Source organism: Cololabis saira, chromosome 22 (assembly GCF_033807715.1).
Source record: "Cololabis saira isolate AMF1-May2022 chromosome 22, fColSai1.1, whole genome shotgun sequence".
NCBI classification, from domain to species: Eukaryota; Metazoa; Chordata; class Actinopteri; order Beloniformes; family Belonidae; genus Cololabis; species Cololabis saira.
Window position 1 is genome coordinate 24,366,776 of NC_084608.1, and position 23,623 is coordinate 24,390,398.

General features: G+C 44.3%; 1 protein-coding gene across 1 annotated transcript in view; it reads right to left on the reverse strand.

Annotated features, from left to right (window-relative positions):
• Positions 1 to 23,623, reverse strand: part of LOC133423355 (protein disulfide-isomerase TMX3-like) — a 55,481-nt gene that overhangs the window by 12,807 nt on the left and 19,051 nt on the right. Inside the window, exons 9-13 of the mRNA XM_061713543.1 lie at positions 23,431 to 23,497; positions 16,264 to 16,362; positions 11,121 to 11,178; positions 10,881 to 10,934; positions 7,510 to 7,566 (exon numbers count right to left, since the gene is read on the reverse strand). Of these exons, the coding sequence (XP_061569527.1) occupies positions 7,510 to 7,566; positions 10,881 to 10,934; positions 11,121 to 11,178; positions 16,264 to 16,362; positions 23,431 to 23,497 (335 nt within the window). The remainder of the gene's footprint in view (positions 1 to 7,509; positions 7,567 to 10,880; positions 10,935 to 11,120; positions 11,179 to 16,263; positions 16,363 to 23,430; positions 23,498 to 23,623) is intronic.

Sequence of the window (23,623 nt, forward strand, 5' to 3'; positions counted from 1 at the left end):
TGCCTCTTCAAGACAGTTCCAAACAGTTTTTTTAGTAGTCTGGCTTCTGTAACAGAAACAGTCCAAGACAGTAAAAGTCATGTGCATTTATCACACAGACTTGGGGTTGCATAAATCAAGCGGAATTTTCCGCTGGAATATGGTTGAACATGGCGAAACATCAAACGTTCAGAGCTGGCTTGCAGAAAGGGAATCTTTTTTTTCCCCCTGTTCTTCTACAGCTTGTTCGCAGACTGGTGATCTTTACACCACAGGAATGTGAAGAGTCCTAGCTTTTATGTGACGGTGGGCTTATTTTGGTGGGAAGCCGCCGGTTGTCTCCATCGCTACGACCTCGCGTGTAACTGTATTTTATTTAGGTGGAAATGGTGCTCACAGGATTACAACTATGTTTGTTCTGCACACTATCATGCTTTGTGCAATTAAAAGTAGTTTGAAAGCCCTCTGTCTCTTCTGGCGCTGGTACCGGGGGCCGTTTGTCGGGGAGAGCTTATACAGTTCACAGAAAGAATATTTTATTTTGTCTTTTATGCAAACAGTGTGAAACTCAGGGGCTTTACAGGTCTGTGTCAGTAACAGTTAGAGACCTTTACAAACAATAGCTGACATGTGAATCGCAAGGAGTCCAGAGGACAGCAGCTGTGTGTCCAAGCAGAGCCACAGAGACTCTCGATGGTCTAGTCCAGGGGTCGGCAACCCAAAATGTTGAAAGAGCCATGTTGGACCAAAAACACAAAAAACAAATATGTCTGGAGCCGCAAAAAATGAAAAGTCCTGTATAAGCCTTAGAATGAAGGCAACACATGCTGTATGTAGCTATATTAGATATAACTGGGGGAAGATTTTTTTTTTTCATTATGCACTTCGAAAAAAAATGACGAAATGTCAAGAAAAAAGTCGAAATGTCGAGAAAAAAGTCGAAATGTCGAGAAAAAAGTTGAAATGTCAAGAAAAAAGTCGAAATGTCGAGATTAAAAAGGAAAGGAAAAAAAAAGAAAAAAAGGAAAAAAGAAGAAAAAAATAAAAAAAGAGAAAAAAGGAAAAAAGAGAAATTAAGTAAAAAAAGAAAAAGAGAAATTAAGTTAAAAAAAAAGAAAAAGAGAAGAAAAAAGGAAAAAAAAAAAAAGAAAAAAAGGAAAAAAAAGGAAAAAAAAGGTCAAACATTTTTGAAAAAGCTCCAGGAGCCACTAGGGCGGCGCTAAAGAGCCGCATGCGGCTCTGGAGCCGCGGGTTGCCGACCCCCGGTCTAGTCATTTGTTTTTAAATCAGGAGACACTCCCGAGCTTGATCATTTCCACAAACCTGGTAGAGGATTTGGAAATCTCAAGATACAGAAAAGCCAAAAAACAAGCGATTTCACATTCACAAGGTCTCCTGGATCATGAAAACCAATCTCGGTTAAGTCATCACACACAGACACACACATCACCTGACGCTGCCCATCCTTGCAGTGCTGCTAAACCTGGCAGCATGTTGCACACACACACGCACATATCCATCACTGTCCCGACCCGCCACCCAGCTGAGATCAGGAGAGCAAACACACTCGCCTGTGTGGCAGAGTCATCAACGCACAGCTACTCTGCCCAGCTGAGCTCTGCAATCGCTTAAACACACACACATACGTACAAATGCACACACACGTAATGAATGCGTATTTCCATCTGACATCTCGCCCAACCCAACAGATGGCACTCATTTAAAGTAAATATGGATTATCCTTTACGCCTCCGACTGGGACTGCTGGGGGTTTGCCGCCGTGACTGCAGGTCATGCTTTGTAATATTAAAGCACCTTTCTATCAAGCCTAAATCAAAAGTAGGCAATATGATTAAACCTAACAGTATTTCTTTTTTATGTTATGTTTACCGTTGTTATGAAAGGAACATTTTCTCTATTAAATGTAAATTTTATTATTTATAAGGTGATGTCTGCAGGGTCGTTTTCAGTTATATTTTGGATTTTTTTTTTTAGCTCTTTTTTGGATTTGATGGCAGCAACACGCCTCAGAAAAGTTGGGAGATATGCAAAACAACGCTGAAAAAGTAAGTGGTGCTGAAAGGAAACAGCTGCAGGAACATCTGGCAAATAATTAGGCTAATTGACAAAAGGTCAGTGACATGACTGAATATAAAAAAAAAAAAAAAAAGAAAGAGCCTTTTAGAGAGTCGGAGTCTGTCAGAGAGGGCAGAGGTTCCCCTGTCAGCAAAAAACTATCTATAAATTTGAGTTAATTGCAGAATAATTTCTCACGAAATAAAAATCTCAGAGCACAGGAGAGACTGAAAACCTACAGGCCCGGCATTAAAAAGCAGCCACTGTTCTGCTTCTGGAACGGAAATCCCTGCGCAGTCTCAGGGCTTCAGGAAATGACTGTCTAAGAGAACGGCTCGCCATCCCGTCCACAAGTGCAGCTTAAAGCTTCGTTATGTAAAGAAGAAGCCGTGTGTGAACGGGATTGAGAAACACTGGCGTCTTCACGGGACAAAAGCTCATTAAAAATGGACTGAGGCAAAGTGGGACATTTTCTCGACCCGGCATCGTTGGAGTCTGCTGGAGCAAATCCCAGCTCTGTCTGAACGAAAAGCAGAGGTACGGCCGGTACAAGCGGCCAGCCCATCATAATCATCCATCCGGCTCGCTATCCGAGCTGCACCTCCGATCAGAATCAGAATCAGGTTTATTGGCCAAGTCAGGTCAAACAACACAGGGAATTTGACTCGGTTGTTTCGCTCACTGTAAAGTAAATAGACAAATTAAAGCCGCAAGCAGCGATGAACGGGCCCTCGCACCCTTGTGCACGCTCAGGCGTGCTGCAGTGGAAGCTTGTATGACTTGCATGTAGATTCTTCAGGGCTGGACATTTAGCGGATGACACTACCCACGACTCTGTATGTCATACCATTCAAAAGTTATAGCAGAAAATAGGGACTATCAAATATTGACCAATCAGAAGAAGGGGCGGGGCTAATTCATGCCAATGAAGGTCAAGTATTCAATACAGAGTCCGATGACACCACCCATGACTCTTTATATCACACCATTCAAAGGTTAATGCAGAAAGTAGGAACTATCAAATAGGGACCAATCAGATGAAGGGTGGGTGCGCTTTTTGGCGTCTAGCGTCGCCACGGTAACGCTTTTGAAAGAGAAAAGTAATGCCCGTAGTCGCAGGAAGAAGACGCACATTTTGATGTATAACACACCTGGGTGCACGTTACGGTTCGGGCTCGGAAGCAGCTGAAGAAATGGCATAGATTTCGCCAAAATTACACGATTAATTCAAAATGGCCGACTTCCTGTTCGGTTTCGGCCATGGCGCCAAGAGACTTTTCTTTAAGTTGCGACATGATACAGGAGTGTACCGATTTTCGTGAATGTACGTCAAACCGTATTGTGGGGCTTGAGGCACAAAGTTTTCTAGGGGGCGCTGTTGAGCCATTTTGCCACGCCCATTAATGCAAACCATTAAATATACAACTTTTCGCCAGGCCTGGCTTGCGTGCAAAATTTGGTGACTTTTGGGGCACGTTTAGGGGGGCAAAAAGGCCCTCCTTTCGTCAGAAGGATAAAGAGTAAAGAATAAAGAAGAAGAAAAATTCCTACAGATACAATAGGGCCTTCGCACTGTAAGTGCTCGGGCCCTAATGACAGCTCTTATTAACATATATACAAATTCTTTTTAAAGAGTAAGGTGCAGCAGTATGAGGTACATGGTTATTGAAAGGTGCATTGTTACAGAATATGATTGTGGTTATTAATATTATTGCACAGTGATTGATGATGTTGATTATGAGGTTGATTATGAGTGATGAGAGTTCATCAGAGAAACAGCTTGGGGGAAGAAACTATCTCTGAGTCTGGAGGTTTTAGCGTACAGAGCTCCGTAGCGCCGTCCAGAGGGGAGGAGTTCAAACAGACTGTGTCCTGGGTGTGAGAGGTCTGCAGAGATGTTACCTCCCTGTTTCCTGGTCCTGGACCGGTACAGGTCCTGGATAGATGGGAGGTTAGTCCCAGTTATCCTCTCTGCAGACCTAATTGTCCGTTGCAGTTTGTGTCTGTCTAGTTTGGTGGCCGATCTGAACCAGACAGTGATGGACGTGCAGAGAACAGACTAGATGATGGCAGAGTAGAAGGTGGTCAGCAGCTGCTGTGGAGGTTAAACTTCCTGAGCTGATGCAGGAACCTCTGCTGAGCCTTCTTCCGGATGGCATGGGGTGTGCATTTGTGCCCATGTAACAGGCAGCTTGTGGAAAGGATTATATAGGTTTTAGAGCAACATGTACTCCAGAGTCTTTTGCAAAGAAAGAAATGTATACTGCGTGGGTGGTACAAAAGCATGAGTCCAGAAGAGTCCAGTCTTACCTGCAGTCCAGGAAGTGTCAGCCCCTGGGCTGTTCCCAGGCTGCTCTCAGACTGGGCTGCTGCTTGAGCAGCACAAAGGATTTTTTTACTCCTCATGTTAAAATATCAGTTTCAATTTTAGTTGAAAGAACATTTTTGGGACATGCGGCCAAGCCGCAGCCGTCTCTGCTGCCAGCAAAAAGCAGCCCAAGTAACTTCCCAATCACGTCCCGGTGGAATGAAACAAGCTCCCAGAGCTACAGGAGGACGTCTCGGTGGAAGCAACTGACTAAAGAAAGTAATCGCAGGAAAGAAAATGAAAGAACGTCTGAGCCAAAGATCAACCTTAGACGGTGTGGTAAAGGCAGATCAACCACCCTCTGACAGGAGACCCAAAGAGCTAGAACGTTCCTGTGTTGCTTTAAAAGAAAAGTGGATGCTGCACTGGGACCTACATCAACCTGTTGTTCTGCCATCATATTCAAACTGATCTTTTTCATTGAGATGAATCATCTTTGCAGTTTAAACATGTGACATATCTTTGAGGCTCCACTGTTAATCCTGTTTGTTGTTGTTGCACAGCTAATTTCAGCCGTGCAACAACACTCGGCGTAATCATATCACTTCGGCGTAATCATATTTCAAATCAGATAGTTGCAAATCATTGTAATATAATTTCATTTACATGCTCCAATCTCATCATGTTTTGGAGTTGGCTTCGTTCATGGGTTTGAGGACGTATTGGTCTCTAATGCACCCACACATGTGCCTTCTACTAAATATTATTGTCGCGTATAATCTGTATTTGTGTGTGCAATAAAAAGAAAGGAAGAAGTTCCTGCTTCGTGGCGACTGGTTCCACCAACCTGCCCGGTGTTCAGTGTTCGTACACGTCTCTGTCAAAAGAAACTTGCTCAAAGACAATAGCCGGGTTGGTTTTTGTGTGCATACAAAGCACTGAAATCCCTTTCTGTTGAGGACCGGAGCTCCAGAACATAAAAACGAACTGAATTGAAGTGCTCGTCCCCGTTCACAGTCAGAGAATGAAGATCTTTTTTTTATTAGTTTCAAAGCCCGGAGCTCATCCCGAGAAGACATTAGCACAGGCTTAATTTAAATTCAAATTTCATCCAGTAGGGCTTAATTTGTGTGTGTGGAAGTTAACTTAATTTCACGTACGAGCACCTGCCATCGAAGAAAAACACCCCCGAGACGAGCCGAGACACTTTTTTTTTTTTTTTTTTTTACAGACAGACAATTTTTAAACTACGACGGAGTATTAGGGCCAAACTAGGACAAAAAAATAAATGGAAATTACGAAAATAAAGTCATAATAATATGAGAATAAAGTCGTAAAATTACCAAAATAAAGTCATAATGTTGTGAGAATAAAGTCGTAATATTACGAGAATAAAGTCGTAACATTACGAGAATGAAGTCGTAGGCCTAATATTAAATATATTATAAATATATAAATATAACTTCACAAGATTCCTCATTTTAACACAGGGAGAAGATGCTCTTCCTGTTAGAGTTCTCATAAATTAACACTTTATTCTTGTAATATTACGACTTTATTTTCATAAATTACCAATTTATTCTCATAAATTACCACTTTATTCTTGTAATATTACGACTTTATTCTCATAATATTACGACTTTATTCTCGCTACATTATGACTTTATTCTCGTAATATTACGACTTTATTCTCGTAATATTACGACTTTATTCTCGCAAAATTATGACTTTATTCTCGTAATTTTACGACTTTATTCTCATTATATTATGACTTTATTATCGTAATTTCCAACAAATGTTTTGTCTTAGTTTGGCCCTAATACTCCGTCGTATTAAACCACTGGGTTCAAGTAATTGCAATCTCTGCGATCGTTTACCTCCTCTGATAAGGAGTCTTCCTCGGCCTGTTCAACCCTCCTTTAACATGTTAGCAGTAATCCAAACTTTCTGAAAACAGTCAAAAGCCTACAGTGAAGCTTTAACTGGGGCTCGTCTTTGAGACGCGCGTGTTCACGACTGTGTTTATGTGCCCCTGATGAAAGCGGGGGCAGCCTTTAAGCCAGACAGACTGCTGCCAAAACACAGTAATCGCGGTGATGACAGAGAGAGGGATAAAAAGCCATCAGATTTATTTTCATGGCCCTCCTAAGGGAGGGGATTAGCAGACATTGACAGGCCAGGATTTCATTCCTCAAAGGAGGGCAATTAATCCTGCACTTCAGCCGCCAAATTCAGCTCCGCCAAGCAAAAACACTATTTGTGAGCACCCATAAAAGATTAGGAGAGCGAATCACCTCTTTTACACTTTAATACATGCATCGCCTGTCTAATTTCAGCCGTGCAACAGGACTCCGCCGGTTCGGCGTAATCATATTTCAAATCCGACCCCCACCCCCCCTTCCCTCTGACACAGTGACTTAATTACACAGGACTTAGGAGACCATGCCTGCCGTAATCTCCCTCGCTCATACAAACAATAACATGCTCAAATGAAAACAACATCCTGCAGCGGAGCCATTACGCTGTCAGATTCTCATGCAAAATTACACAGACACATGTAATGAGATACTTAGGTTAGTAGGCGCGAAGCAGACAACGGCTGCAGCCCGGTTGGCCCGTTACTCTAGTGGGCTGGCGTCTAATTAAAAGCGCGGCATGTCGGTTGGAAGGTTTCTCTCCGAGCATGACACTGTAACATCGGCCTCAGACTGGGCACAAAGCCGCTGCAGCAGGGTTTTACTACATCATTAGCGCCTGCTTTGCGGCCAGCCATTAAAACCCCCGGATCACTATAGATTTAATCCACGCGTCGCCTCATCTGTACATTTCTCAAAACACTCATCTCAGGCTGGACTCCGGCATGCAGATTTGCGGGAACATGTGTGCGTCTTTGTGCTCACATGTGAGCCTGATGTCTAGGGGAGGGTTAACGTTGCCAAGAGCAGCGAGAAAAGAAGAAGAAAAAAAAAAAAGATGACAGACTGTCTGCGTAATTGACTTCTCCATGAGAGAGCATCCTTAATGGCAAAGGCTGACATTACAAGTCGGCGCGGACTCGGATAAGGAGCCGACAGAAGGTAAGACGAGGGTGAGAACGAGGAGGATGACGAGAGTTGAAAGGAGGAGGCTGGATGTGAAACACTCACCCCATAATGAGGCTGTTAATGTAGTCACTCCCATCCATGTGGCCGAACTGGAAGTTCCTGGAGAAAAAACACAAACATGCAACTGAAAAACAGCTTTTTCTTCCACACACACACACACACACACAGGGATGCAGACTCCGACTCACAATAGCACACGGATATGAAACCTTGCTGAATGGAAGTGAACATTCTTGCTGCTGAAAACTGCAGATCACTTTTGTCACTGCAGAAGAAGAAAAAAAAAAAAAAAACATCCCCAAAGCCCATCCGGCGCCGTCTCCTGTTTCTCCTCATCTTTTCCGCCACAGAAAAGGCTCAGGTGATTTATCTAAACGATAAGGCAGGAGGAGGAATTCAATTTGTTTCTCATTGTCCTGGACGATGTCTGAGCAGAGTGTATTGTGGGTGAACGGGGGAAGGTGGTTGCACGAGTCGAGGGAAGTTGGCGACTTCCTCTGAATGACTGATTGTGGCCACTTGAAAAATATATTATATTCATAGTAAATCATGGGGAAATCTGGGACGTCCATCCCCCGGGTGCTAAACAATACTGACTGTGCTCGTGTGAATGACGTGATTACGAAGAGTCTGAGCGACATAATAAATGCAGCGGATGCGATATATTAAAAATCAGAGCAGGTTTGAAGGTAATCTTGCAGACAGTAGCCGGACAGGCTGGGAAAACGGCCCATATAAAAAACTCCTGTTCTGGAAACTCCGGCACAAGAAGATATGGATCACAGAGAGAGATGGAAACTTATCCGCATCTCCAAGATTGACGGGGAGAATGTGGGGATATATGAGCCTGAGGCGCAGCAAAAGTGACTGGGAAATATAATTACTTTTTTATTAATGCGTTGCCACTTGGTAACTTTAACATCTACATATCAGCTCGGTGTGTGTGTGCATCTTCACTCTGACACGTACTGGCAGGACCAGAGAGCAGCCCGGCCAAGAACTCGCTGAGAAACCTCCATGTGTGGCTCCGTGTGAGGAGGAGGAGGAGGAGGAGGAGGAGGAGGAGGAGGAGGTGGAGGAGGAGGAGGAGGAGGAAGGCCAAAAACTGAAGGCAAGAAGGTGCAAGTGTTCTGGTGCAAATTTGCACAGATGTTTATTTAAACACTCCCTTTGGAGAACAAGTTGCAGCTTTATGTAGAAAAACTTTATTGGCTTTTTCAGTCACAGTGTTTATCTTCTAAAACCGCAGTCAATGTTGACAATGTTAACACTGCGAAGAAACCGAGCCTTTATTTATTATTTTTTTGGACTGTAGCTAGACGTCATTCTCAGATTCAGTAAAATTACAGGAAGTGATTTAATCAATAGCAGCGGAGAGGCCGGGTGCACCGGGACAGGCCACGGGTCCACAGAGGCGTCAAGGAGACAATCGCACGCTCAGTCGCTATGAGGCCCCAGCTGAGATTCAGACTGGAAACCTTCTCGCTCCGAGGTGAGGGTGTAGCCACCACTCCACCACGCCGCCTCAGAGGTCTTTAAAAAGACCATCAGTTCATATCAAAACATTCAAAGCACACACCCATCTCTTTACGGACAGGAGTCAGATTCTGGACCAACCAGCGATGGGAATGATGCTGGACTGTAAGCAAAACAAGACTTGAGATATCATCCAAATGAATTCTGTTGGTTTAAAGTCACACTAACAAGTATTTTAATGTTAAAATATCTGTTTTATCTTCATTTGAACTTATACAAGTCTTGACTTTAGGAAGCATTGTCTATTCCTTGCAGTTTTCTGAGACTAAATCTCAGATCGTGTCTTTAAAAGCAGCCATTACTGCTGTGACGTTCAGTCTTGATGTTGAGTAAGACATCGAGGCTTTGTGTATTATCAACTGCCCAAACAATAACACAATCACAAAAATCAGCTCGACATCATTTTCTAATCGGAAAGGTAACATTCAGATTGAGTCACGCCCCTTCAACACTGTTTTTCCTCCATGTTTTGTGCGGAGGGAGCAGGCACGGTGGAGCCAACAAGGCAGTAATGTTGCCTAAATGTCGCACCCCTGACTCGTGCTGCGTGAAAGGAAACAGAACAAACAGCTTCTGGTTTGCAGTGTTGAGGAGAAAAGCCTAGCAACGCGAGCACAAAGGGTATCTACGGCGATGTCAAAGAGCAGCACCTCAGTGAAAGGGATCTTAATCGGTGCTTTCACATCATATTAGGATTCAAATCGAAAATCGAATTAAAAAAATGCCTAATGGTGCCGAGAATCCAGAGCGTAGGAGATATTTAACGTCTAAATCCAGTAGTCCAGAAATGATGGGTTAGAAGTCTACGTGTATCTGACTGTGATAAAGCTGCTCGTCTGGTCTTACAAGCAGAATCTGGCAGATAAAAGCCCAGACAATAATGACTGGTGCACAATTTCAACACGCCCGCCGCCTGATGAAATCAGACTTTCCCACAAGTGCAATTTGCGCAAATGTGGCCCAGCGCCCCCCCCTCCTCCCTCCGCGCGGCGAAACGCTACAAATGGGGGAGCGAGCTGAATACCCCGGCATTGATTACGGCATCAAACGGCACGAGCTCGTTCAAACGTCGAGTCTTCCTCCTGTGATCTCTCGACTCCGCGTGCTGCCTCCACCCACCAGCGGGGGCGACACTGCCGTCGCTGACTTGTAATTACAAGTGCTTTTTAGGTGTGTCAGAACACTGCAGGCAGCTTTGATCTCGGTGGGAATCTCAGAGTCTGAAGCCTCGAATAAACAAGACGGGAAAGTGAAGCATGTTGTGGTGTGAGGGATGATGGAGATCAGTTCAGGTCAATCGCTGCTCATGCAGATGCCTGAACAGGTCGAAACGCTTTGATCAGGATGCTCATCTTACCCCGACGCCTGTTGCTGAAGGACCTGAACCTGCTGCACGCTTATATAGACCAACACTTGACTCAACAGTTCTGTGTTGAACATTCAAGCATCTGTGCCTTGTTTTTATCCTGCGGAAGTGTTCCTGTTCTCCTCCGTTTTTCCATCTGCCTCGTTAAAGCGCTTTCTCCGCAGCCCCCAAACAGGTGGAACGACACAGTATGTAACACAAACACCTCAAACCCAGTTGTTATTGCACAATTGGAGCCGTGGAAAAACAGAGGAAAATCATGCATTAATACAAGCCGAGTTGACTTTCTGATTGACAGCTGAAAAGAACACCTATATTTGGAAGCTGACATTTTGCATAATTACCTTTCTACTGAACCGCTGCACAAAAAAAAGAAACACAGACGTGCCCTGACAAAGGCATAAACCTGCTTGTGAACAGACAGGCGGCGTTCCCTTGTGAGCACACTATCCTAGAATAAATGTAGAAATTGGATTTTCATCTCTGGCCTCATCACGTATCCGTGGCTTACCTGTTAAAATGTTCTCTGTATTCCTTCGCCACCTTCTGCATCAAGCTCTTTAATCTAAAAGCAAATGAGGAGAGAGTGAAATGCCATGAGTTGGAGTCTGTCTTTTTTTGTTGTGACTGCAATTTATGGGACGCTCCAAACAATAACTGCAAGTTTTGGACTTATTTTTTACAAAGCCAGACGGTGAAGGACAGCCATTGTGGCGAGCATGGGAGCGGTTAATAACAATTTGCTTTGTACCTGCCACTCTCCTCTGCGGGGTCCTTCTCGTCAATGACCGCGATCGCCACCAGCTTGCCTGAAAGTGGCAGACGAAGATTAGGGATAAAAAATTAGAGCCGCAGAGAGAGGGTGTGTGAAGACGGCGGCGGGAAAGGTTAAGAGCGCCGCGGGAGGAGAGAAACGAGACGGCGGCGCCGGGCGCCTCGGCCATTCATCTCTCATACATCCAGCTAACTCTGGCTTTCAGGTTGGTTGGGCAGGAAACAAGTGGCCACTTTCTGGTAGTGGAGCTATTTCAGTGCCATTCAAAACTCAAGCCCATAACATGACAGAGAGGTCTACTTAAAAAAGAAAAAAAAAAAAAGACTGTTATACAACTTAAAAGGCCTCTTAGTTGAGCTGGTACGGTTTGAGGCGAGCAGCCTGTTGAGGTCTGGATGAGAGTGCCAGTCTGCCCCCTGCTGGCCACTGATCCCTCAAGATTATGTAAAGAGATCCAACGGCCTCCAACGAGTCTTTCCTCCTCCCTGAACCCGTGCGCAGGAGCGTCTCTGTGAATAATGGTAGTTTATGGCTCCGTCTGCGAGTGCTTTTTCCTACAAGGTTGCTTTATGTAAAATCCCCCCGTGGGAATGTGGCTAATTAACTTTGAGAACCCAACAAGGTGTACAGGATTTACTGGTGTAGAGCTTCATTTTCCACAGTCGGGGAATAATCAGCACAAATAAATCAATCATCAATGTATTGGAGTGTTCCCGGTCTTCCAGTCATTTTAAATGTCATCATTTATGGAGGCTCTTCAGGTCATGACGACTGATCGTCTTCTATCACTTTATAGATCACTTAAAATCGCTGCTACGAGCAATCGCTGAGTTGGAAAAGGTGCTTAAATCCCTTTTCCCTGGTTGATAATCTCCCCAGCGTGGTAATAATGTCGTCGGAATTGTTTACGCCCAATTAAACACTCATAGATTTTCATTATGAATTACAGGTTGGCTGGAATCATTAAGGGAAGTGTTGGAGGCATTTTAGCTTCAACAAAAGTGACAGTAAAAGTAATAAGTGCAATTATGAACCTGAGCGTGATCGCGACAGCCATTGACGACGGAGTCTTTTACATAATTACGAGGTCTGGAGGCGTAAAAGAAAACAAGCAGTTAACAAATGGACGTGTCTTTTACTTGAAAAGAAGAGATTCTCTAATGCATCACTGTTAAAACACGAAGCTCTGAGCCGTTGTGCTTTTGTTATCAATTAAAACACTTTGTTTTGAACATCTTTGTCACGACTAGATCGTTTTCCTCGAGTGAATCTCAGTTAGATTTCATTAGCAGATCTTCCCCAGCCCGGCATCGAGCTCCCTCTGTGAGTTTCTCTCTTATTTGTTGTGACCTGCAGATGACCCGGTGCAGCGCTGAAACACCAGCCTGTTGTCTTCCGCCGCTCCACAGGACTTTTCAAGTCATAATTGCTCCCTCCTGCCGGTTATGATGGTTTTGGATTCTTAAAGCCCGACTCATGATCACATGAAAGGCTCGGGATCAGAACGGAGATCTCGCTCGGTGTTTTGATGCGTCAGAAAGCACTTCTGAACAGTTCATAAAAGCTCAAGTCCTTCAACATTAAAGATTTTCTGCTGAAAGCTTAGATAAAGATCCATTCGCTCTCTTTGCTCTTTCATGTAATCTAATTTGATACATCCATCTGAAAAGCTGCACCGTGTTTCCCGAAACCTGCTAAAGCATTTTCACGAGCTAGGCCGGCTCACTTTCTAATGGACTGCTATGGAGTGTATTATTTACCCAGGTAGTTCTGATACACAGCCACTCTGATTCATGCATGTCAAAAAAAATTTAAAACATAGAAGAAAAAAACATTTTTTCCTGCTCTTAAAAGGACTGAGTAGTGTTACCGTGGTTGTTTTCCTTCCAATAATTCTGTGCACCACAGAGGTTTAGCTTTCAATATGCAACCAATCCATGTCTCTGCCCTTTAAATCACAGCCTAGAAATAGATTTAAATTACAGTTTCAGACACTTCATTGATTTTGGTCATGCCAGTATCTGGTTGTGGGTAGCACGTTTTCTGTCTGCATGACTTATGATGTGTGGGACTTTCTTTAAAAAGGCGTATATTTGTCATTCCAGCAGCTTCTTCGCAAACCAAGTGCATGATATTTAGTGGAAGAGACTTTGGCTGCCAAGTGTTACACTGCTTTCGCACGCCTGTCAGTCAAGACGGCAAAGGCTGTAATCAGACGTGCAACATTTATGATGATATAGGGAACGTTTTATGAGCAAGAGTGTTCGTGGAAGCGGCGAGTCTGCTTCAGACCAGCTGCCCGACCACAAGTGTAAGCAATGCCCGTCACAGAAAATACTGTATCTAATATTAGAAACCACCGCTTTCACAGCTTGCACAGCGCATCCATTTACTGCCGCTTAAAGAGCCGGTTTGTATTTCACTTTTGTTCCCAAATTACCTTTTCAAGGAAAAGTGGATTTGAACAAGAGGAACAACGCAGTCTATTTCTGGAGGGCGAGGAGACTCGTTTCTATGAAAACTTCCTACAGCAGCTTTATGACATTTGAATTTTCATGATTTTTCATTCTTACAGCGGACATGTTTTAGATATTTATATTTAAGGGCGGGGCTGCAGAGCACGAAGGACTTTATATCACAATTAAAACTGAGCTGACGCGCTCAAAATGATGTATGATTGCTTTTAATATGCAGCTTGAAAAAAATGCTGACTTTGGTTCCATAGTTGTAAAGAGTAAAAGACACAAAAACACGCTGAAAAACTGCAATAAAAGCACGCGGCTTATGCTCGCAGTTAACAATACGGAGCCATTTAAGTCGGACAATCTGCAGAAAAATTGAGCTGCATTATTCTGCTAATGAAGAAAAGGAAAAAAGTCTTAAATCTGTCTTTTTTCGATTGTGAGCGTCTACTACATCTCTTTGTTTTATAAGACAGTAAAGTGAACGGGATGAGGTTTGGCACTTAAAGTCAGCAAGTATTCGTCTCTGGAAAAACGCTTACTGGGCATTTTTGAGTTTTTAAAGGAGACATGGGCTTTTATCTTAAAGTTTACACAACTTTCTGAGGTCTCAATGAAGTATCTGCGACATCCTTTGTTGGAAATACGGCAAGAAAGGACAAAAGTGTCATCTTAAACCGTACTCTCACACATCCCTCTAAAGATCAGCTGGTTTCAGGGGGGAAACTTTTGCTGTCACTCCAACAGGTTTGTGTTCAAATACACTCCGACTCGAAAGCATAAGACCGGAAGAAAAAAATCAAGTATTTGCATTTCGGCACTAGTAGATCGTGACCAGGTTGTAAGTAGTGCTTCAAACTCCAAAAATAAAAAACTGGAGCAAGAGCAGAGAGTAGGCTTTACTGAAAACTGCATTTTAACTCAAACAGGCTGTTCCTCAGCTGATCAAAAGTTTAAGACCATAACCTTAAGCCTGAAAGCTCCAAAGAAGATCTGGCTTTCATGTCATTTTCTGTCAGGCGTTCACATGGTTTTGACCTCCCGACGACAAAAGCAAAAAGGCTGTGTGCCTTTGAACGTGGCGCGGTTCTTGCAATCGCTGCCAAAGTCGGACGCAGTGAGAGAGTCATTTTATATTTCTTAAGAGATCCAGGAGATTATCGAAGAAAGAAGTCAAGTGGGAGTGAAATGTCAGCTGCAATATAATTTTTGCAGAAAGGTCCGTCCTCCACCTAAATTATACCATAACTGGTGCTGACTGCACAATAAGACAGCATTTGCAAGAGAGGGGCTTTAAGAACAAAGAGTCTACATCTCTGGATGGTCCAGTGGCTTCCAACGTTACTGGAGATGTTGAGGAGGCTGCAACGATGCAGCTTCAGGTTGGCCAACACAGTCAAACAGCAGCTGGCTACGGGGAGATGGTGGAGCAGGCTTCCTCTGGACTCCATCTGCGGGGCCCCGACTGCCTGACAAAGGGCTTCTTCCAGGAAAATAACGCTGCTCTTTTGGACCATGCTATATGTTCCCCTGATCTAAACCCCATGGAGAGCAGGGCTCCTCACTATCGTGGGTTTGGGGGGCTATGGTCCTTCATAGTGATGCACCGAATGTTCAGTAAACGAAATTGTTCGGCCGAAAATAGCAAAAAGACACTTTCGGTGTTCGGTGGAATAAGTGGGGAAAAAAACGAACAATTTATAACAGCATGTTTAGATAACGCAATCAAACAGCGAACAGCGTGGAGTGAGGGGCGTGTGGTGTTAAATGAAGCAAACATTTTAGCATGTCAGCATGTCAGATAATTACTTGGATGTGGGGAAAAAGCAGAGGCCACGAGAAATGATCCAGGCTGAGTTGGATTTGGGAAAGCCGCTTGGTGATGGAGACGGTCGTGGGACGCACAGCGCAGAGAAAAGGGCCCGTACTACAGATGCACGAACCCTCACTGTCTGATAGGTTTGATGAGATCCTCCAAGAAAATAACCCAGATTTTTACAATTTTTATACAAGGCTTCAAATTGCGGAGATCAGCCCCGCCCCGCCCAACACCGCGACCCGATTAATTGGATTTGAATGGGAGAAAATTAAAAAAAGAATACAATAAGTACAGCAAGACAAATTGTGACTGGCGGGTATTTCACTGCACATTTATTTGATTTATGCAATGGTGAAAAAATTGGCAAAATAAATGAAAAACTGCAAAGAACCATTGTTCGGCATTATTCGGTATTCGGCCGAGTGTTTATTATTAGTTTCGGCCACAAATTTTCATTTCGGTGCATCACTAGTCCTTCAGTAAATAATCTGTTCTTGCTGTAGTTTCTTCTCTTTGCATTTTGAAGCACCATCTACAACCTGGTCACCTGATCCACCACAGTGAAATGCCAATACATTTGAATCAGTATCAGAAAAGGGATAAAAGTCCCACACTGGGTTTTTTTTGCACAGAAATAAAACTAAACCTCCTACATGTTTGTTTTTGAACTTGCGGCGACATCTAAAGCAAGAATTAATGGTTGTAACACTTCAGTTAAGGTCAAAAAACTGCCAAAAGCCTGCCATGTCCACTTTAAATGAGCGTAAAATGAAAAAAATATGAACCAGGAAAAGATTAAAGCACAAATACACGTGAGATGATACAATGCATACGTCACCTGTTTCTCCGAGCTCATACAACGTAAAACCATCGATCTGGAGGTATCCTTGGAACCGCTCCTTGTTCACCCACGACGACAAGCTGCCATCCTCGTACTCTGCGAGACAAGAGAGCAAATCTCTATGAAGCCGGAGGAGGACTGAGCATCTCATCGACATTCAGCGGGCAACCCTGTCTATATATAAAAAAAATAATAAAAACCCAGCCGAGCGGCATTCTGATGGCCGGGTTGTCAAAAGATCAGTGTTTACTGATGTAGGGCATTCGGGGGTAAAGAGCAGGACATGGGCCGAGCGCTCGCAGACACAGGTCAGGTAAACAATGGCCAGACATCATTTAGACGGAAAGCCGGGTCTTGACTGATGACGTCCGGAAGGCCGTGACTCAGACGGAGATTGGGAATCCAAACAGAGTTAAAAAGTGCAGCTTCAAGAATATTTAGTTCAGGCCGGCCCGTCCACAATTATCACCTCTTTATCAAACAAACAGATGCACCAAATGTTCCATTTTCATTCAGAACGGATGGTTTTACAACACACATACACAAAAAACAACGTATTTTCAGCAACAGGTTTCTCCACAATGATGAATGCATAATTGAACGTCTACATCGGGAACAAGAGTTATAAAGTGCATCAAATTACAGGGGGAAAAAAGACAGAAGGAAGAAAAAAAATAGAGGAATCTTCCTTAATGTGAACCTGATGTTCCTCCACCAACATCTGGAGGCAACATGCAAACTGTCTCAAGAGGTTAGAAAAAAGAAAAAGGTGCAAAGAAGATGATTTAAAAATAAATAAATAAAACCGCAACTGAGAAAAAGCTGCAGGATGCTCATAATTGGTGTCAAATGTAGCTGGGAAATTATTATGACACGTTAATAACTTATCGCGACCTTTCCGCTACTATTACAGTAATTACAAGAACAATGATGACTTTTAACAAGGTTCTGGTGCTGCGGGGCCTCCGAGGAGCTGCCGGCACAATGCCGAACATGACAACTTAAAACCTGGAACATGCTTTTAAAGCCCTGAGGTGGTTTGCTTGTAGCCGTGTCAGGAGCCGCGGCTCGGCGCCGCCGCCGCTCTGAAGGCGCAGGAGCCTCGTCGTGGAGCCTGCTGAGTCAGTCGCTGCGGTAGACATACCAAAGACCTTTTTTTTTTTTACCCCCACAGATGTCTTGGCTTTACAGACCGCATGCATCTGCCCAACTTCTCCCCAGAAGCAAGACAGAGTGAGAGAGAGAGGGAGGGATGGAGAGGGGGGGCAGTTCTGAGACTGCACACTCGGATGAAGCTCTTCCACGCCGACTGAACCTCCTTCACCTTGAAACAAATTAGAGCTGCTCTCCTCCCCCGGGCGCGAGCCTCGGCAGCTCCGCGGTGCCCCCGCAGGAGCCTGTCAGCCAGGAGTTGGCGCAGCGGGAGATGAGACGAGGGGATGGGGGGACGGGAGGGGCAGGAGGGGCGATGGGAGCAGACAAGAGGGCGGAGTGAGGATGATCCCCGTGTCAGGGTTGGGAGCAGGGGGGGGGGAGTGAGCTCTGACACGTTTCAAGGAGGAAGGTTAATGTCACAGAGGACCACCGACACTATGCAAATAGTGGAGACGGGGGTGAGGGAGGGCAGGGCGCGCAGAGATAACACAAAGTGGGGGAGACAAAGACTGGAGCCGTGAATGTAATCGCACTGGAACGCGGCATAATGAGGAGATCTCATGTCCTGCTTCAGGGAGAGGAAAAGAAGAGGAAGAGAAGGAACACCGGGACACGACAGGTGCTGTCTAAATATGAAAGAGGATGCCAGATCAGAAATTATTGGAAATAAATATATTATTCATCAAGTCAACTATGGTGTGACTGCGGTGAGATTTACCCCCCCCCACCCCGGTGCCACAGCCGGCAGCGCTCGCACCGCTCGATTAGCCTGTTGTTTCAGTCGCAACACTTGGAACGAGGATGTCTGGGCAGATTTGATCAAAACGGATGTTAATTAATATCAATTTGCCCAATAGGTGGGCGTCTGCAACGCCGAGCAAACTAAAATAGCCAACTGTAGCTGAAATGAGGTGCTTCTTGGCACCGTACGAGGATTAACAAAAGAGGCTTTAAAGCACAAACCTACAGGTGACGTTGCGGTTCTTCTTCTACGGGCTACGAACAGGGCTGAGAACGGGACCGCTGACCTTTGACTCGGAGGTCAACCTGCTCTACCTGCCGGGTAAACGCAGCCCAAATAACCCACTTTCCCTCCTCCCACTGGCAGGACTAGTGCTACCACTTGTTTCCTTCTTTTTTTCTCCTCTTTTAAGCACAGTACAGAGGCCCTTTCTTTAGTAGCTATATATAAATGCATAAAAGAGCTTTTAATTCGCAAATCAAGGCTTTCACTTTTCAAAAGTTCCATTGAAATTCTCAGTTCCTCTAACCTTGTCTACTTGGCAACCACGGGCAACTCTGGGCGGCTGCGTGGCGCTCGGAAAGTTAAAACACCTCATATTCAAAAAGCAGAGAAAGAAATATGAGTGAATAGCAAAGTGTGTATTTTTTTTCTTTTTGTATTGCCTTTATCCCGAGTTTATAATGTGGGTGAAGAAACTGCAGTGACGAGGAACAGTGGAGGTCAGTTTGAGTTCTGCAGAGATCAAGGAAACCTCAACACGAAGTTAACCAGAGTCACTGCAGACAATTCACAGAAAGTTTTAATAATATCTGGGGTGACGGTGCAGCGATTCACTCTGCTGTGTGACCTGAACAAACTTCAGAAAAAAAACTTTCCCTGCATCCACACAAGTCCTGAGTCACTTATGTTAGTGAGTCATGTAAAACTCTGAAACCAACAAAGAAACATGCTACGTACCGGGGTATAAACTAGATTGATCGCAATTAAATACATTCTGATGTGCATCAACACGTCATATATAACAAAGTCAATGTCAAGGTCAAGGAAGTGTTTGCTGCTTTTTTTCCTGCAGGAAGTGGAGGGGTTTATTTTCCGCTATGATGAAGAGTGAAACAAGCACCTGATGATGCCACCAAGGACTTTTGGTACCAGCTACATCAGCCGTATCTAGCCGCATCTTCTTGGCTTTGTTCACTGGTGATCTGGGATGTTTTACATCCATAATAAATTATATTGGATTAGGTTTGGGAAGAGTTATCTAGGTTTAATGGTTTCCCATCCCTGCTTCCAGTAAAAAAACCCTGAAGTATCTTTGATTCCCGTCCCAGTGCAGCATCGCTTTACGGCGCTGTGCCAGACCAGTAATAATTTTATTTTTTTATTTCTTATTTAGACTTTATTCATCCAGGAAATGTGCCTTGAGATACAAGATCTCTTCTTCCAGGAAGTCCTGGTCGAGACAGCACAGATATGTTTCATACAGAAGACATACATATACTATGAAGATTAAACTAGCTCACAGAGCTACAGAAAACATCATCAACATCATCAACATCATCAACATCCTGGCACGAGGGACAACGTCCAATTTGGACGGGACTAGTATTAGCTGGGGACAGGACACGCCATGCCTGTTATTTGTAGAGTAAAACTTCCACTGAGAATTACCTGCTCACCTACTTCTGAATAAACACAGGTCGTGGGATCATTTTAATCCCATGCTAAAGCGCATCGCAGCAATTCAGTGATTTGATTTATTCATTTGTTTACTCTCATGTTCTCCAGCCACCGCCTCTGCCCATTTCCCAGCATAATTACTGCAGCTGTGGTAGATATAATTAATCCGTTCACATGTTTCTCAGTTCCTGGACCTTGCAGTCTCCTTTAACCGTCCGCAGTTCATGAAAGAGGCAACACACTAAAGGTCCCGCGTTAGACCTGGCCCTCTCATCTGGCGTGGCCTTCGCCTCTCTGGGGCACCTGATACTTTCTTTAAACTTTCCTTTTTTGCAAGTTCTTTGGTATGCTCTGATGAAGACTTTATATTTATTGTAAAATATTGAGTCTTAAACTCCAACTTTATTCATGAATCATGTGTTTCATGAGTTTTTCCCTCTCATGGCCGCCTGGTGCTTGATCAGGACTGATCAGGATACAATCTGTTGGTTACTTTAGCTTGTCAATTATCATTATTTTTACTGGCTTTATATAAATTTGACTAATTTGGAGTTTATTTCTAGGTCTTGTGTGCCTTGAAAGCTGAATTGAGTTCATTTCTCAGCTTTTTTAACCACTTTATAACACTCTTTAGAAAAGTGATATCCTTACTATCATCATCATTCATTAATCATTGTTATAAATGATCGATGATATTTTTTGGAGGAAAAAATGTAAAGAACTTTGTCATCGTTAATCCAAGTTTTGCATGAAGCCCGGAGCCACCAGAAAAGCTGAGGAGATGCTGACAAGTGTAGCATTGTATGCTAAGAAACAGTATTTTCTTCAACTGAGCTCAAACGCAAGAGTGATACCACAGAGTCTTTACTACAACACAATCTGAACTGAATACATCACTCTTATTTCCTGAAACCTGTCAAAATGTCCAGTTGTACACTGTATGATCAGACACGTCCACTTTTTTCCATAATTGTGCATAAACAAGCCCTGAGTGAAAGGTTATGTTAGTTAAATGCTAAACACAAGGTCTTGGCACCACATCCAAGGATTAATATCTGTAAATTAGATTAAAACACAAACTTGGCTTATCCCATGCACATGCGCTGCACCGAACGCAGCGTTTAGGGTGTGAATCCTGAAAAACTGCAGGTCAACAAGTATTCCTGTGTGAAATGGCCACAACAGACCCATGGAAGTATTGACCCAAAGAAAAAAAGAGATTGTAAAAGTGACCTAACCTCCGTGTCTCCAGGAGGACCCTCGGCCCAAACTGAATGTCAATTTATGGAGGACTTGTAACTATTTCTGTTAAAATATCTGTAACCACTGATTCAAATAATCATCTGAGGTAAACCCTGTCCGTGTGAGCCGTATGTAAATGATCTTCCCGTTATCACCTGCTCAAGTGTGATCTCAGCTTGTCATCACATTAACGGCGTGTTAATCAGCCGCTTATTTAAATGCTTCCAGTCAACACATGCAAAACAAGTTTGGCCCCGCCGCAGGAGGCCTCAGAAACATTAGCATAAAGGGAGTGACACAGCCAACCATTAACCAGCCAAGCAGAGCCACAGTGTGCCCTAAGTGGAGCTCTGAGTGTTGGGAAGCGTGAATTAAAGCTTGAAAATATGTCGGCCCTGGCGGGGAATTAAAAGCAAAACATTCAACAAAAATTAAAAAGAAGACACTGTCCTCTAACAAGCACCCTGATTATAACTTTTTACTTCCACACAACACCCACATGTCATCCGATCTGCAAACACTCTGATCAAAACTACTCATTGGCTGAAGTACAAAAACAGCGCAGACCTGTACAGCAGAACGAAACGGAGGATTTGACTACTTAAATATGTGCCGGACTAGGCTTTAATGCTGCTCTTCAAAAGGCACGCCGCTGCTTGTGATGTGCGCTACGGCAATCAAAGCCTAATAATACTTCAAATATCACTTTACACCAAGCGGAGCGTATCTGGACAAAGACTCTCTGCTGTTGCCCAAAAAAGACAGACCTGCGCAGGAAGAAGAGAAAGTGTGCGTTGAATTTCTAAGCATTTGAAATCTTATTCTTCATGAGCTGCATCAGAAAAACAAACGCCAGGGGAAGAACATGATGAAAGCCGTTTGCATATTCTGGAAAGTTCTGGCCTTTTAAAGTCGGCCGATAAAAGAATTTCGGCTCATGAAAACTAGAGAGTAAAGTGGAGCTGTGTAATATCAACACAGCCTGACATGCTTTTACTGCATCCCTATGCAAACGGGGATGCGGAGTTTAACCAAATAACATTTGATAAGTTGTTGTTTTCACAGATCATCATGCAAAGTGAAACAGGAATCCACTTTAGGTAGCCGAGACTCGTTTATTCCCTTATCCAACATGCACTCGGTCTTCAGAGGAAAACACGGTGGCAGACAGAAAACAGATGCTTGGGAACGCAGGTGGAGAAAAAGGAGAAAAAAACAACAACAACACCAAAAAAAAGCACCAGCCAGACTATTTTCTTGATTCAGAGTGAAGAAGTCTCCGTGCTTCTGTTGCTGTAAGTAGGATGTGATTATTGCTTAATGAGCTGCAGTCTGCTTTTGAGCGCAGCGGTCGATAATAAGATTGTTTCTCTTTCACAGTTTCTGTAGAACTGCGAGCGAGAGGAAAGAGCGGACGCAGGCGAGTCACGCCGCCGGCCAGTTCCCTCGTCTCACGTCCTTGACAACCACCATAACCATGGCGATGATGATGCCAGACGCACGCCACGTCCTCTGCATCAGGGTCCTGGAGGACTCTGAAAAGTGTGGGGTTTTTGTCATCAGAGTGTCCTGCGGCGAGCCGCGGCTGCTGCGCTTCTGGAGCGTGAAGCCCGCCTTCTGCAACGGTCAGGTGGAGCAGACGCATGCCAAACTGCATGTGGCGGCAAAGATGGATTTTACTCTACGGGTGATCCACGGTGCTCCGAACCTTCATAGCAGCCACTACTGGAGCCCGTTTGTGCTGGAGCTGTGTCTGGACGCTCATCCCTTCGGCTTCCACCTCCCGGCCCGGGCCCAGTGCGGCGTCGACGTACAGCGCATCATAGAGGAACATGGGGAGCTCACGCTGCGGCGCTGAGGAACTTCCACTTGGACAACAGAGTAAAAGCAGCTCCACTCTAGACCTTTTATGTCTGATATGATTATTTGCTCAGACTTCTGTGTCTGTAATTCTGCTTTTGGTTTTATTTGTGTATATAAAACAAGCTCTACTCTAGTTTCTTTTTTTGAACCTGTGGTCTCTCACGCCCACTGAGGCCGGTCCATGAGCCGAGGCTTGCTATGCATGTATAGCCAGAAACAAGCCGCCGCAACATCGCTGGCCTGACCACACACACACATATAACCGTCAGCCCTGGGTGCTTTACGATGGGCCAGGCGCAACCATAAGTCAGTGTGGTGAGGAAGATGAAAGAACGGCAGCAGCAACGGGTGAACTGGAGGAACACAGTTCCAGTTACACAGAGAGGAGGAGGAGGAGGAGGAGGAGGAGGAGGAGGAAGAGGAGGGGATTAACAGTCGCACACGTGCAAGGCAACAGCGGCGCAGGAGGAGAGGATGCTCACCATCGTAGGTAAAGTAGGCTCCATCTTTGAAGACGACAACTGCAGGAAGCTCAGACAAAGTCACTGCCTGTTAAAAACACAAAAGCACACCCCAAAACAACGGTTTAGCAAACTGACACCAACTTTGCAGCCGTGCAAAGCAGAACAGAACTTCCATATTGCTTTATGCTCAAAGTGTAACAAATGCACAGTT